Source organism: Prionailurus bengalensis, chromosome A3, assembly GCF_016509475.1.
Source record: "Prionailurus bengalensis isolate Pbe53 chromosome A3, Fcat_Pben_1.1_paternal_pri, whole genome shotgun sequence".
Taxonomy (NCBI): Eukaryota; Metazoa; Chordata; class Mammalia; order Carnivora; family Felidae; genus Prionailurus; species Prionailurus bengalensis.
The window spans coordinates 96,141,321-96,158,221 of record NC_057354.1 but is presented as its reverse complement, the minus strand read 5'-3'; the positions used below and the strand labels follow the sequence as shown (position 1 = coordinate 96,158,221).

Genomic DNA, 16,901 nt, shown 5'->3' with positions numbered 1-16,901 from the left:
ACCAATTGATCCTTAAGATGACTGCCATCCTGGCCAACACCTTGACTGCATTCTTGTGAGAGATCTCAAGGCAACGTCACATAGCTGAACTGTACCCAGCCTCCTGACCCACAGAAACTATGAGATAGAAAATGTTTATAATGTTAATCTATTAAGCCTTGGGGTGATTTGATACATAGCAATAGCTAGCTAATAGAGTATGCTGTAAGTAGAAATTTCAGTAAAAACAGTTAGCAGGACATAGTAAAATTTCTGTCCAATTGTAGCAACTATGCTTGGTCTAGTTCCTGGTGTATTTACTGGGTCTAAGAAGAAGCATAAATGAATCTTGATATTTGCTTTTTTACAAGTTTACCAGTTTGAACCTCCATTTACTCAAGTGTAAAACAGGGATGATAGCTGCCCTTCAGGTTTTTATACAAGGTTTAAAAATAATATATTCAGTAAATTTTGTATACAATTTTATATACAAACATAGACAGTACTTAGCCACTGGGAATAAAGTGATAAATAAAACAAATAGAATCCTGCCTTCCAGGCAAAAAAAAAAAAAAAAAAAAAAAGTGGAATATATGCAAGATGCTTACCATCATGTCTGGCACATAAGATTCACAGTAAATGGCTCCCATAGTTACTATCTTTACACCATAAGCCTCTCTATCTACTCGTCCACACACCTTTTTTCTTTGTTTATAGGCAGACAAAATCATCCAGTATCCTTTGGATAGAGGTACAACTACGTGACTCGTCACCTAGAAGTGGGCTTTGTGAGGGTGAAATAAATTGAAAATAACACTCAAAGTAGCAGTAACATATCCAATTGTGAAGTTTGTACAGTTTATCTTGAAAACTTAGTTTCCCTGCTTTTATGCCCTTCTCTGTCCTTGGCATGAACATATCATCTTTCTGATGGTTTTGCATTTTTAATAGTGAATTTGAAATCTATGAAATCTGCCCTTAGGACGAGATTTGATAAGCAACCAGAATTTTCCATTTTATCTTGATTGTCAAAAAAGCCAGTGTCAAACATTGTACCCATTATGACCTCATCAGATCTATGAGGAAAGGGAACCTTTAAAAGTTATGAGACTTAATCAAAATGCTCATAACTGGAAAAAAAGCAAAACCACCTTCCTTACCTCATTTTTTCCCCCAGAAACCTCCTATTTAATCTAATATTCTCATGAAAGTATTTCCCTTCTATCTCAAACTTATAACGTTATTTTATATGAGTTGATTAATTGAATCTGGATTTTGAGTAAAGCATCCTCCAATGCTTTTTAAATGTGGTAGAAAGAGTAGTAGAAGTCATATTTAAATACTCTCTAAATTTAAATCTCATCCTGTCTAGACCAATGATATTCTAGCTTTTCCCACGCTTTATCTTGATGATTCATAATCAAGTTAGCCAATAGCCAACGTTGAACATTGGAAGCTAGGAGCAAACACAAAAGAAGCCTAGCTTAACCTGCTCCTTAGTTCCCGGTGACTATTTGTCGGCTGCTTCTATTCTCTGGACAACCATCAGCACCACCCCAGCTAGTCCTAATTCTTCCATCCTGTGTGTATTCTTGGACTTTCTTTCGTCAGAGTCAGTCATCTGTTCCCTCTGTGGGAGTTCCTAAAGGCTGCCATTTTCATAAATTCATGTTTGGAAAATTATAATGTACATTTCTAACATCAAAATCAAATTCAGATTCCAGAAGGCCATACATAACCCATGAGCTGAATTGTTTGATGAAAGATGAAAAAGGACTGCCTAGAAGAAGGAGGAAAAAAAAAAAGCCTCTGTAAATTTCATTCATGATAACTACCCTAGGAGAATCGGGGAACATCCATCTGCACTCGTCTAGACACAAGTTCCTTTCCCCAAGGAAATAAAATACTTGCTTGGAAAGTTCTTGTATTTTAAAATAAGCATTTCAAAAATAATCACAAATGGTTTATCAATTTAAAGGAAAGGATGGCAGATTTAATTCTGAAATTTAAGGAATCAATAAAGAATTGAACATGATGCTTTATCGAGCTTATAGTGATTGCAGAAACCAAACTTGGTAAGTACAGTTAAATTGGTCATTAGTGAGATTGAAAGGTTTAAGAAGTTATAAAATAACGGCTAAGATCCTGACCTTGATTGTTAAGCATGTAATTTTTAAAAAGGGTACAATCCCCCAAATAAGATAGAATATTGTGTCCATTATATTCCTCATTTATGCTAACAAAACTTTTGGAGCTTGAACTCTCATCAGCCTGGAGGAAATGAAGAGGTGGTCTCAGATCTCAAGGGGTTAAAATTTAATTAGTAAGCAGTACACACATGCATTTATCTAGATACCCATACACAGGGCAGATAGATACATTCAGACAAACAAATGAGCAAACACAGAGTTTTGCAACATAGGGTGGTAAGTGGTAGGTACCTAATAAGTGACACAGATAATATGAGTAATGAGAGCACAGAGAAGTGGGATTGGCTGGTGTAGTCAGAAAGAGGAATTCACTGATAAGGAAGAATCCAGCTAGTACTAAAGAACTGGTAAAATACAGAAAGGCAAACCAGGTAAGGAAATCATTCTGGAATCACTTTAACAAGAATAAACAGAACGCTGGCATGTCTGGATGGCTTAGTTGATTGAGCATCTGACATTTGATTTCAGCTCACATCATGATCCCAGGGTTCTGGGATTGAGCCCTAGCCCTACGTCTGACTCTGCACTGGGCATAGAGCCTACTTGGGATTCTCTCTCTCTCTCTCTCTCTCTCTCTCTCTCTCTCTCTCTCTCTCCACCCCTCCTTGCTCTCTTAGTCTCTAAAAAGAAAAAGGAAAAAAAAAAGAATAAACAGAAGTCTGTTCTCTGGTTTTTAGATCCTTCTGTTATTTCAGGTCTTCCAGCCACAAGCAAAGCTTCCCATTTTTCCAAATCAAACTATTTCTGGAATACTCCAATAATATAGCACATGTGCTCCCAAACAATTGACTGTCAGCACATTCCTCTTCTCCAGGATTCAAACAACTATTACTGATGTGGCAGAGGATCTGGGTGAACTTGCTACTGCCTCATTTGTGCACAGTTAATACATCCTGGCCACCAATTCCTATGGACACCAGCACAGACAAAATATGAAGGCCCTCCTGCTACCCCACTGCTACTATCCTGGAGGACATTAATGCCCCTGCAGTGACAAAGAAATATTATGCCATTTGTGGTCCCCACTATTCTGAACCCATAATGCGATTCATACAGAATTAAATGAATATCCTTCCTTTTGGTTTTACTTTGACAGACAGGCACGAGACAAGAGCTATTTGTTCCACTACGTTGCTCCAAATGTATGGCACATGAATGTGTGATCATTAGCCTTTCTATATCCACCCTAGCCCATTTCCACTTTCACATTAGGTTATTATAATCCTAAAATTGTATCTCTTACTTTCTCAAGTTGTATCCTCTCCTAGGACTCTTTAGCCACTCATGCTAAGAGCTGAACATATCTGAATTCTAGCAGAATGCATTAATTATGTACAAGTCATGTAGGGTAGATATTTGCATGTTTCTGCGTGGCCAGAGTTTTCTGAGCTAAAATGACTGGTAACTTGGTTCAAAGCATAACTCAATAGCAGTCCATTTAAAATAGAGAAAGAACCTGGAGAGAGATTTACATGTTTACCTCCCCAGAAATTTGTGTTTACATTTCAAAGGGGGATAAAACCAGGAAACATTCATTTATATCCCCAAAGGTTTATAACGAGTAGGGAACCTTTCCTGAAGGGAGTTTATTAACATTAAAGAGCAAAGATTTTTCTCCTCTTCTCAGGAGGGGAAGAAGGCTGCTGAACACAAATTCCTATATAAACTCCAAGATGTATAATTTTGTGGTTCCTCTCCTGTGGCACCTCCTCTGAGTGTGCAGAATTCATCTGCCCTCATCGCATTGCCTTAAGAGGGAGAATGAGGCATGGGAAACTGGTGTGTGTCCTCTGGGCCAGAAACTTTGCATTTGCTTTCAGGAAAAAGTAAATATAAAACACATTAGCCAGGTCCCTAAGATATATAGAGTATGTAGATTTCAGTCATATAGAAAATGCATTGAGACAAACTATACATTGCCTATTGAAGGACTATTAAGTAGATGAGATTTTCTTCTCAGTCCTCCAATACTTCTGACTTCCCACCACCATGAATACCACAACCACCAAATAAGTAAGAGATTTCCTCCATATCCTAATCATTTTGACCTTTCAGAGAAAAATAAGATACTTTATACCAATAGCCAGGGTTATATTAAAATGCATTTAAAAGATATTAGGATGTCTAGGGTGAACAATCTCGGTCATTACAGCTTCTGTTGAAATTCATTACTTTCATAATCTAATTTCAAAGTCAGTCATGGAGAAGTAACTTAGACTGTAATGGCCTTTCCTATCCGTAATATCTAATATTTTGTCTTCCCATAAGCTGGCCTTTCCACCTCCTTCTGATATTGACTTTACCTCTGTCTACACTCCTCCCCCCCCCCCCCCCACATCCAGCTACTGGGATAGGCAAGTCACCCAGACCTGTCCAATGATAAAACCTAATCTTACTAGCAACAGAATCAGTCCAAATAGAGTAAGCATACACTACGTGGCCAAGCAGATTGCTCTCCTTTACTATATACAAAGTGAGAGGAAAAGAAGTCTCTATTTATCTTAAAATCCTGAGCAGTAAGCCAGAGGCTGCTAATGGACATATTTTCTAGTCAGAATTAATGAAACATAATGGCCTAATTTTTTATATTCACTTAATCAATGCATGTAAATTAAATGCTAATTATGTAATAACACTGCTCTAGGTCCTAGGTACTTACAGAAACACCTGCCTCTAGGAAGTGATGATCTAGCTGGGGGTCATTGAAGCAGATATTGAAGATGACACACAAAACATCAAAAGACTGATACAGTTCCCTATTCTCTTCAACTGAGAATGAGCCATGTCTTCCAAGTATAAGTTCAATACACAGAAGCAGAGGTGGAGGAAGAAATGGAGAATATCACAGGAAGGAAAGTGGAAGCAGAATGAATATGTTTTGCCTGGAAATGATTACACCTGTCTGGGTAAAGCACTGGGTTCAAACAGAACCTGTTTGAATAGGTTGAAACAGAATGGTTTGAATGGGCAACAACTGTCCATATTGGGTACAGTCACCAGAAAGTCAGTAAACAATGACACATTTATTCTGAAATCAACAGTATTAACCATCCTTGGATGACAAAACGTCAGGCATTATGGGAGAAGCTATGGCCCAGAGGCATTAAATAGTTTAAGGTTATATTTAGTTAGTAAAAGTCAAAGAATTGAGTTCTTCTGATTCCTAATCTGGATCTGTTCTACTACATTGTACTGACAAAGTTTTACCTTTTGTTACAGTTTCCAATTTTGGTACTTCCTGTTTGCTGATCCTCTTATATTTTTTGGCAAAATATATAGAAATGGTGTAAAAAATTCCTTGTTGTTCTTATGAAAACTTTACAAAAGCATGAAAGTAAAAATTATACCATCTCTTCCTAGTGAAGGAAGACCTCTAAAAAGGCAATATACTATAAGATTCCAACCATATGACATTCTGGAAATGGCAAAACTATGGAAAGCCGTAAAAAGATCAGTGGTACCAGAGGTGGGAGGGGGAGAGGGATAAATAGGCAGAGTACAGAGGACTTCTAGGGCAATGAAAATATACTGTATGATACCATACATAAAGAATTATACCATAATACCATATTAATGACACCATAATAATGGATACCTGCCATTATACATTAGTCTCAACCCACAGAAAATACATGAGTGAACAGTACTGTAATCTATGGACATTGGACCCTTATGAGGCATCAGTGCAGGTTCTTCAGTTGTAACAAATGTACTTCTCTGATAGGGCATCCTGATCATAGGGGAGCTGATGCCTGCTATGGGGTCAAGGGGTGTATGGGAAATCTGTACTTTCCCCTCAATTTTGTTGTGAACATTAAACTATTCTAAAAGAAATAGTCTTAGTAAAAAAAAGAAAAGAAAAGAAAAGAAAAGAAAAGAAAAGAAAAGAAAAGAAAAGAAAAGAAAAGAAAGAAAGAAAGAAAGAAAGAAAGAGGGGCACCTGGGTGGCTCAGTCAGTTGAGCATCTGACTCTTGGTTTTGGCTGGGGTCAAGATCTCCCAGTTCATGAGATCTTGACAGCACCAACACTGCTTGGGGGATTCTCTCTCTTTGCCCCTCCCCCATTCATGCATGTGCATGCTCGTGCTCTCTCTCTCTCTCTCTCTTTCTCTCTCTCAAAATAAGTAAATAAAAATTTTAAAAACAGAATGAAAGAAAACTATACCATTTGTTTGGACCACATGTTCCTAAAATATTGAAATTTTAATCTTCATATATGCAGTGCCCACTAACATGGAGTCGTCATTTAAAATACTTTTTTTGCTATTTCCTCTTTTTCTCCCCCCCACTTTTTTTTATTTGTGCCCTCTAAAGGGGGGACTGCTGGCAGAATATCAAAGATTCTTCAACCCAATCACATTCACATTGACACAAGCTTATATCAGCTATCAAATTTATAAAAATGACATTTCAATATAATCCATTCAGTGAAGATGAACTACTCTATATATCTAAATATGCTATCACTGGATGTACTTTCGCCTCCCCTCAACCTCCTGCAGCAATCTGACTTGGTAAATAAGATCTCTTAAGATGGGTCTGGTCAACCGTGCATACACTTACTACCAAGTTGTTGGCAATTTGTTCCATTTCAGGTTTTATTGAAGAGCCCATCAAATATGCTATGTAACTATTTAATGGGTCTGATGTAGATTAGGGTTGTGTTTTCATCACCCTAGATAGTTTTTATAAAAAATAGTTAATTTTTTATATAATGTTGCTCTAGGATTTTAGCATATGAATAATCCACAAATTTATTTTCTCAAATTTAACTCAGCATTCATAACAACACAAAAAGCATTCTTCAACAAAACACTATCTTTACTGAGAAAGTAATTCATGGAAAATCAACCACAGACTGTTATGTGACTCTTTGGATCCCTTTCAATTTTTAGCCACGCAGAGAAGGCAGTCAGGTAGTAAAATGGGAGTCTTTCTGCAGAGGTGCTCCCTGGCAAGATGTACATGTCTCAATGGGGGCTGGCCTATGTTTGCAAATCCCTTTATCAGCAAAGTCTGGTCAACTCAAGATTTGAGCATTCAGCCCTTTTTTTAGATTCTTCTTTGTAATTTATATGTAAGTCTTCTCTTACCACATCCCCTTCATTTCTCTTATCCTATGGCAACAGTACATAGGCTCCATTTTGCCTTGTTTAAACTTGTCCCTGTTTGGGGATATTTCTTCCCCTTAGAGCATCTATCCTCAATGGAGGCTATTTTGTCTACCCTCCAAGAACCTCTGGTGCTGTCTGGAAATCTTTTAGTTGTCACAGTTTGGAATGGGGAAGAAAAGAGGTCCTCTAAGCATCTGGTGGGTAAAGGCCAGGGGTACTAGGTATCCTATAATGCACAAGACAGCTACCCTCCCTCAAGAAATAATTACCTAAACTGTCAGCAGTACAGAGATTGAGAACTTCTGCCTTAAGGTCTTGAATAGAACAACTCAGACATAAGCATGGATAGAACCTGGTAGGTTATGGTAGGCAGAAGGAAACATGACATTTTGTCATCCAGATTCTGGACTGCTTTTCTTTTTCCTCATTCTTCCTTTTGTCTCCTTCGCCTCTTTGCCCACTGCCCCTGTGATCTCTCCCCAAATAAAATGGACTCTCAGGGCAAAGTTTGATAAGCTCAAAAGAAAACAGTGAACAATCCAACGTGGCTTTAATTTAAAAAAAATCATAAACCAAGCACTAGCTGAAAAGTAGAAATCTGGGCATTAATAATATGCATAGCAGTTTTTATTTTGAGGACATAGGTCTCCCAAGCACAGCCAGACACTGACAAGAGGACTAATTCAACAAAACTGCACAATCATAATCGCCAAACTGCTCCTACAGTCTTCCCTGAACTCCAAGTGTCTGGTATAGTCCTAACAATTCTCATTAGCATCAGTGAGTTAACAGCTCAAGCTTTTGCCTGCATTTCTTTGACAACCTCCCTAGTTACTCCTAAAGAAACAGTATCAGGGGCGCCTGGGTGGCGCAGTCGGTTAAGCGTCCGACTTCAGCCAGGTCACGATCTCGCGGTCCGGGAGTTCGAGCCCCGCGTCGGGCTCTGGGCTGATGGCTCAGAGCCTGGAGCCTGTTTCGGATTCTGTGACTCCCTCTCTCTCTGCCCCTCCCCCGTTCAAGCTCTGTCTCTCTCTGTCCCAAAAATAAATAAATGTTGAAAAAAAAAATTAAAAAAAAAAAAGAAACAGTATCAGTTCTGCTTAAGAAACAAAACTGAAGAAAGTCACAAAATGATGTGTATACATTGTGCATTCTAGTTCTTAGCCCACCAACATCTACTTTTCCTTGACACATATTCCAATATTTTCAACTGCAGGTGTGTAGAAGCTATTTCAATCTCTTCAACCTGATGACTTTCCTAGTTATCATCAATAGTTCTTGAAAAATATAAAGAACCTAAATGTCTTGTGCATCTTCTCTGTTCAATTAAGATCTGGATGTGGACTTCAGAGTCAGAAAGGTATATTTAGTTAAGTCCCTACAGTATTCAGTCACTGCAAGGAAGGGTTGGAATAAGTTTTAAAATCTCTGACAGTTAACAAGTAAGAGCAAAATCTTAATGAGCAACAACAATCCTGAATGAATTGCTCTGTTTCATATTTCATCGATTTTGTTGTTTGGAAAAAAGAAATCAACCAGAAAGTCACTTACGTTTCAAGAATTTGAGCAAAAATTATGTAAAAATATTTCCATCAACTAAGCATGCTGCCCTTGCCTTTAAGCAGATTTTGACCCAAATGGGCATCATGTCCTCTGTTCATTAAAGCAGCACAAAAGACATTGAGAAAACAACCCCAGAATATCTCTTGAACAATGCCTGAGTCCTTGGTGTGCACAAAGTCACATGTAAGTCTCTGTGTCTTTCACCTTTTACAATGAGCGTTCCAATGAGTCAGGAGCAGTCCTGTGTTCAGAGTCCTGTCTTCACATCTTCAATCCTTCTCTGCTGCTCTTCCCAGTCTCAGACCCAAGGGAGTGCTGCTATGTGTTTGACAGACCATGTGATGTTCAGACTTTGTAACAGAATAGAGCGAATGGGCCAGAAACTGAGAGCCACAAAAATGTGAGAGCGTTCCCTAAAGGGTGAAGAAAAGAGTCCTTATACTGGAGGGTCAAATGCCTGTTTTTAATTCTTCCAAGTGAAGAAAGAACTGAGTGACTTGCTTTGTGCTACTCTATTGAATGCAAAGGGCAAACCTATTTGAAAGAAAACAGTGCTCAATTTCAGCTAATTAAAATGCAGATATATCTTATTATCATTATTGTTATTATTTCTAATTCTATGTCTGCCATGATTCTCAAGAGCAACAATCCCTGGATGTTCTCTTTATTATGTGATGTTACACTATTCCCTTTCTGCTTATATTTCAAAGAGAACAAGCAATGTCTCTGTTTATCTGTTGTTTTTCCTTGCTATTTCAGACTAACAAATATCTACAGAAGTCTTTGTAAATAACCTTTTCCCTATAGAAAGAAACCTATTTCGACTAACATGCTGTATCATGTAGAACTTGATACACTGCTTTATCTGACCTTTCAGAAATACATTTATTATTTCTTTTAATCCTAATAGGTTCTGCAGTCCAGTTATACAACAGGAAAGGCCCCTATTGAAGTCTGAGGAAAGGTCCTTCTGTGCATACATGACTCAATTCTGTATCTATTCATAACCCCATCCAATATAAACTTAAATTCCCTTTTTCTATTCCTTTGTTGTCTCTACTCTAAATTTTCTAACCACACTTCCACCTCCCCCCCCCCCATATACAGATAAATGCACACAGCTTTAGGTACTTGAGAAAGGTTCTGAAGCCCAGGAACACTAGCCAAGAACAAAAACTACTAAAAATAGGCCAGGCTTTGGTACAGTTATGGGTTATTATGCTAACTCAGTGAAAGTAAGTTGTTGTTGTTGTTGTTGTTGTTTTCTCCATCCCAATGCACCAGGGAGCTATGACAGGCTCGCATGAGTAACCATGTCTTACCATAGCAGTGATCCCCCAGGGACAGCATGTGCCCTAGAAGAAGGCATAGAAGGCTTTCCCAGAGGGGCAAGGCACATATTCAAGGTCTGACCCATTTTTAGCTGCCGCCATCCCCTTTCTTTGATAACTTCATATCCAGACACTACCTAGAGCCTTAAAACTTTTTCCTAGTTGTTCACAGTCCTTCCTCAAGAGCCAATCTTCTCAAGAAATAGACACAGAAATGGTTTCAAGATTCCAAGTTCCCATCACACCTCCACTGTTTTCTAGATTTGTGACCTTTTCCAATCTCTTAACTCATTTCAACCACCACTTTCACATTTGTAATTGGACATAATAAAAATCTCTCTGCCGACTTCATAAGGTCCTTGTGAGAATCAAATGAGACTACAGATTATAAAGTAATATATAACACACACATGCACGCACACACATACAAAGCAATAAAATTGTTCTTCTGCTATAGTTACTCAAATTCAAGAAACCAAGAGTATTCCTATTACCATGTGTAACATTGAGGCACAGAAACCTGTAACAGACAATGCAAAAGATTTATTCAAATACAAAAATTAATCATGGCATTGACATTTTGGTTGAATCTAATATCCGTGTTTACCTGTCTCAGAGAGTAATTTTGTAGCTTCCAGAACCTTCTCAGTATAAACACCAGCTTCATAGTTCTCCATCTCAGCATTGATGATGTGTATAACTCGAGCTGCCCGGCCCCTAATGGCCCCTGCAGTCCGGTCCAGAGTGTCCACGTCCCCTTCTTGGAGGGCTATCACACACTTGTTCACATCCTCCAAGATGTGATTCTCTGTGGAAAAACACACACACATATACACGTGCACATTGATATGATTTTATGCCACTCACACACTTAGTAAGCAATCTAAGAGAGATTCATCAACTATCATGAGCCATCATGCATACCTTTATAACATACCTTTATAACACTGAAATAACATTTAAAGAACATAGTGTATAATTACAATAGCAATTCTCAACCTTGAGCACTAGCTAAAGGGCTCACAGCATCATACAGAATGTGAAGGTGCCATCCTACTAAGTTTCTGATTCCATAGGTCTGGGATGGGGCCCAAGAAATTGCATTTCTACCAAGTTCCCAGGTGATGGTAATGCTGTGGGTTTGGGGACCATACTTTGAACACCACACTTTGAGCATCTTTTTCAATGTTTCAGATTTATTGCATTTTAGTAGTGGTTGTGGCAGTGAACATGAAGTCAACCTGATCACGCAGAAACATTTCCAAACATGACCACAATCAAGCTCTGGATGCCTGCTTATTTGATCAGTTTTTATTTAGCAGACATTTAAGGGAAACTCTAAAACAAACAATTGTCACCTCATCCATCCTTAAGGTCACGTCATGCGCAAGGTATATACAGTAGGAAAACTGACCAGGTAAAGAGGATCACAATGTTCTCCACAACTAAAATAACATCGGGTCTTGTGGCTGGTTTCGTCAGTTTAGAGTCAAGGTCAGTCACCACTCTCCCTCATTGCCCAAAGTAGAATCCAGGCAGGCAGGCTGGGGAGTTTCACTCTCTAGTAGCATAGAAAAAACATGCAATCTGGTCCCTCATGGTTTTACAAGTATGGAATTTTGTATTTCACATGTCCTAAGTGAGATCTGTAATTATATCCCTTAAACATTCTTTGGAAACACAATTCTAAGGAAATGTTGAAACGTTTAGTGCTCTGTGGAAAGAAAAGAACTTAAGCTGAAAATACACTCACATATACACACACTCACTATAAATAAAGAGAACAAGTGAGAAATAGTCTAAAGTAATCTGGTAACTTCAAAAAATTATAACTGTCAAATTCAACAGTTAATAAAGGATTGAAATAAATTATTACTTCCTCGAGAAGTTTCTAGGGCTACCTGTGAAATTAAAAGTTCCTACTTAAAGAGGGAAAGAGGGTAAGGTATTGCACCAACACCAGTCTCCACCATGGATCTCTCCTACTTTCCTGAAGCCAGTCAGACAGAAGGACTAAGCGTTCTGTCAGGACCCTCGGCAGAAACTTGCAAAGTATAACTTACTCTGTATCATGGAACCTCTGCTTTGACCTCCTACAATAGGATTACCTTATTTGAACCATTACGGATTTCTGATTTCTACATTCTCTTGTTTCCTAATTTCAAATAGAAATTAGAATAGGAAAAAATGAGACAATTTTAATATTCAGATTTTTTAAACTCTCAAAAAGTAATACTTTCTGAATGCTGATATTTTCCTGAGTAAAATAGAAACGGCTGTGACAATTTAGACTTTACAAAATTTTTAGTTTGGTTAAGGAACTTTTGAAAACCACCCCTTTCTGAAATCCTGGATTGTGTCACGCAAACTCACTTAAAAGGACACCTGGGAGAAAGGTTTACTCAAATGCAACTTGGTACAGAATTTCAAATACAAAAATTTGATTTTAAAAGGCCTCTTTCACTGCTCTTCTTGCCGCCCTGCTGGATCTCTCCAGACAATTCAAATATGTCCAGGTCTCCAAAAGTATGCAACTGGGAGGGTCTGCATATCAAAAGCATGCATCCATCCACTATTGTCTTTGAATAACACAGAAGTACAACAAAAGCTACTGCTTTTCCATGCATGGAATTTTGAGATCCCATCTCTGTTCTAACTGCATTCAGAACAGAAATGGAATGTGCTAATTATAGTATATCCTAATAATTTCTCTGGAGTTGATAATTTTTTTTTAATTCTAAGAAGTCCCCTCATGACCTAATATCTTAAAATGAAATGATAGGTTTTAAAGGGGAAAAGAAAACAACTATTTCCCAAACTAGAAATGTACAACTCATTTAATTAAGACACAAGAAAAAGAATATGCTTTAATAGATATAAATGATACGTATTTGAAGGAGGCTAGCAGAAGCTGAAAACCCAAAACACCAAAAGCATTGCTTTTATTTATTTTTTTTTAATTTTTTTTTCAACGTTTATTTATTTTTGGGACAGAGAGAGACAGAGCATGAACGGGGGAGGGGCAGAGAGAGAGGGAGTCACAGAATCGGAAACAGGCTCCAGGCTCTGAGCCATCAGCCCAGAGCCCGATGCGGGGCTCGAACTCACGGACCGCGAGATCGTGACCTGGCTGAAGTCGGACGCTTAACCGACTGCGCCACCCAGGCGCCCCAAGCATTGCTTTTAATTAGGCAAATCATCAACTAATTCGTTCAATGGTCAGTTTAATAAATCATGCTGTGTGAATAAAGTATTAATTTTATTAGTTTTATAATTTATTGACTAATTTTTTCTTAATCAAGTTTTTTTTGAAATGCTAAGATAATTTGCTCAGGATTTCTCAGCATTTTCCAATCAGGGTACCCCTGTAAGGGAAAAACGAATCACCATTTCCTCATAATAGTAGTTCTCGTAGTGGATGGTATACATGTAAAGGCTAAGATTTGGAATGCCTTAAAATAGATTTGTATTCTATTAAGCTCAGTACCAACAATGTATTTCAAAAAGAATAGTACCTGTTCCTAGAGACATGTCATCTGGTCAAAAGATCATATGTAATATATATGTGGATTCCCAAACCCCTTATAATAACTTCTCTCCTCATCTCTTCCCAACCCTCTCAGGTCTGAGCCCAACAGTTTGGGAGCACACTGGTCTAGGATCTATCAAGAATTCCAGTGAATTATTTGAAGGCGAAATCCACACTTGATTCATTTTTGCATTCCTGACAGTGCCTTATACACAGCAGGTAATCAAAGAAAAAACACTGAATAAACATGTTTGTTAATAGGAGACCATTTTATGTACTTTTATTCTAAGGTATTTTCAAGAGAAAGAGTTCAAGAAGTAAAGACAGGAATGCTGTCCCAACTAGAAAAGAACACAGTAGAGAAAGTAATAATAAAAAGCATAGGTATTCCAGAGAGGGCTCCATTGCTGGGAAAAACCGCTCAGGTACTTTGGATGTCATATCCGGATATGAAGCATGGCTTTTAAACATATCATAAAACACTTGACTGCAATATATTTTGTGATGAATTTGAATTTTTGCAGCCTTACTGTTTCAGAAAAGATGAGTTTTGTTATAAAAATCACTGATGACCAAACTATTTGATCATTATAAAGCTTAAAGATATAGATTCTAAATTCAAAACCTAAGTTCCTTGTTTCCTTCTAAAAATTCTCACAAACTCAAGACTCTGGAGTCAAAAGAAAAATAAGAAAAGGCAGACAACAAAACACAACTCTTGGACATTATGGGATTGAGTTAATCTCTTCTTCAGATCTTAGATGGCTGCTACTATGTGAGCCAAACCCAAGAATTAAACTGTCACACGGTTAATGCCAACACACTCATTTTAAAACACTATTAAAAATTGTAGTTTTTACCCAGTGGGGAAAAACTTAAGTGTTCTAACATAGCCATTTCACTTTTTTATGAGCCGGGGCCACATCTGAAAATTGGTTTTGCTTCTGTAATGTTAATAGCTAGCATCATTGCTCCTGAAACTTGTTGCATTTCATACGGACAAATTAAGCACTCAGGCACACAGGTTCAGGTAGCATGAACAAAACAAAACTGTAGTCTTTTGCAAACAAAGATTTTTTGGTTGTTTTTAAAATAGAGTTCCCTGCCAGAATAGATATTCCCTTAAGAAGAAACTGATACATAAAATGTCATTAATGCCATTCCAAAATATCTCCTGGGCCAGACTTGCAATTTACTGATGCAAATATTTTGGCTTCAGCTCAGAGAGGAGATGAGAAGTAGTTTCCCCAACAATTGGGCTGTATCCATAGCCCACCGGCAGGACAGAGAAGGCTGGGTCATTATTTGTCAAGTCCGTCTGTAGAAAGGTAGCTGCCACCTCCAATTGTCAACTCCAAAGGCATGCTCCAGCAGGCCCTGCCAAGGCTGGCTCCCTGACAGCGCCTGTTCATTTTCCTGTCATGGAATGCCGCGGCACTTGTACCGCTGGGGTTGGACTGCACAGTGTTATCAGCGGAAGCCAAAGCCTTTTCTTGTTGCTGGTAATAATGAGATGCACAAAGGAATGGCAGGGAGAAAGGTGGCAAAGAGGCAGGGCTGGTGGAAGAAAATTAAGAAAAGCTTTGCACTATTGAAACGGTCTGAGATAAGACCTCCTCACCTTGCTTTTCCCTACTCTCAGAAATTTTTGTACATGCATTTAAAGAAAAGGAGAAGTTGGGAAATTTTTAAGTTCTGAAATGATTCCTCTTTGCAAAAGGTAGTCCAATGCATATTTTCTACTCATTTGCAGGAAAAGGGGAATGCAGAATAACATTTCCAGCTATCAGGATTGCTGTGAGATATGAGGCCGGTTAGGGAGAGCCGCTGCCCTGTCTGGGGGCGGGGGGGCACTATAGTCATCCTGGCAAACACTGACAAGACATGAGACAGAGGCGGCCACCCTCTTATTCCACACCATCCAAATCCCCAACATGTCTACCTAAACCATTGCTATGCATTGCATGAGAAATGCACTTCTGAGATATCTTTTACATTATTAGGACTCAGCCATCAACGAAGCCAATCTCAGAAATGGCAACGTATTAAGGTCTTTATCAGCTAGCCGCCAGATATGGGGGTATTTAAATGAACAGCTGCTTTGAAAAGTCACCAGAAACAGAGCATCTTGGGAATGAAAAACAAGACAGGCTTTTGAAAAAGATGAGAGAGTGGAATGAGGGTACCAGAGGTGGAGAGAAGAGAACCCAATGAAAGCTGGAAGCACCAAAGGTAATTTCCCACTATCCTAACTTACTGAGAATTACGTAGCTTCTGAAGAGGATAATCAGGATTTTCATACCGTCTCTGCCCAGTTACCTCCCCACTCAGTGCAGGCCCTGGGATACTAATATCTTTCTTACAGATTTTGGGGGAGAATTAAAGCAAACAGCATAGTGTCAGGCAAATTCTAGACACTGAAGAGGTATTCACTCATGTTTCCCATTTTTCTTCTCTTGCTCTCCATGGTTTCAAAGTTGGGTTTTTGATTATCCGTCAGATCTACAGATTGGACTCTGCTGCTCTCAGACATAAGCTTCAAACACAAGCCCCCAGTGGGAATTCATTGTCTGTTTCTTCATGAAAAGCAAAGACTGCACCTAGACAGTATTTCCAAATATGATGAGCTCCCCCAGAAATTCCTTCTACAGTGTTGCAGTCAGATGCCCCTTCTGCCTGGATCCCACCAGCAATGCTGTGACCCCTTCCCTCTCAGGCCTCAGTTGGCCAAGGACAGGCAGGCCTTGGTCAAGGCCAGGTCTACCTCTGAGTAGAGTCAACATCTGGTCAGTTTGCATTATCAAGGTTCACTTGACTACCTTTAATGCCTCACAAAGCAGGCTGATGTTTGCAGCAACCCCCTCCCCAACTCATCCCACAGAGACTCTTCTTGGTGAACTGTGCCAAATGTTTGTGGGCAAATATGTTTAGAGAAAGGTATCACAAACCTGGGTAACTTCACTTATTGGAAAAAATGACCCCCTTAAACACAGCCAAATTGGGCTAGCTGACTTTTTTTTATTATTATTATTTTAAAATATAAACCATGAGAACTAACCAATCTCACATCTCATACCCTTTTTTAAGATGGGTGATTTGGATGTATCCAAGGCCAATCTGCTTTAAAAACTCTAGAAGCTAAAAAGAAACCCATGTCTCCTTAAATAATCTCTTC

General features: G+C 38.6%; 1 protein-coding gene across 4 annotated transcripts in view; it reads right to left on the bottom strand.

Annotated features, from left to right (window-relative positions):
- The window catches only part of CTNNA2 (catenin alpha 2), a 1,115,456-nt gene that overhangs the window by 98,086 nt on the left and 1,000,469 nt on the right, over positions 1-16,901 (bottom strand). For all 4 annotated transcript variants that reach the window (XM_043603825.1, XM_043603826.1, XM_043603827.1 and 1 more), the window contains exon 12: positions 10,805-11,005. In XM_043603825.1, the coding sequence (XP_043459760.1) occupies positions 10,805-11,005 (201 nt within the window). The remainder of the gene's footprint in view (positions 1-10,804; positions 11,006-16,901) is intronic.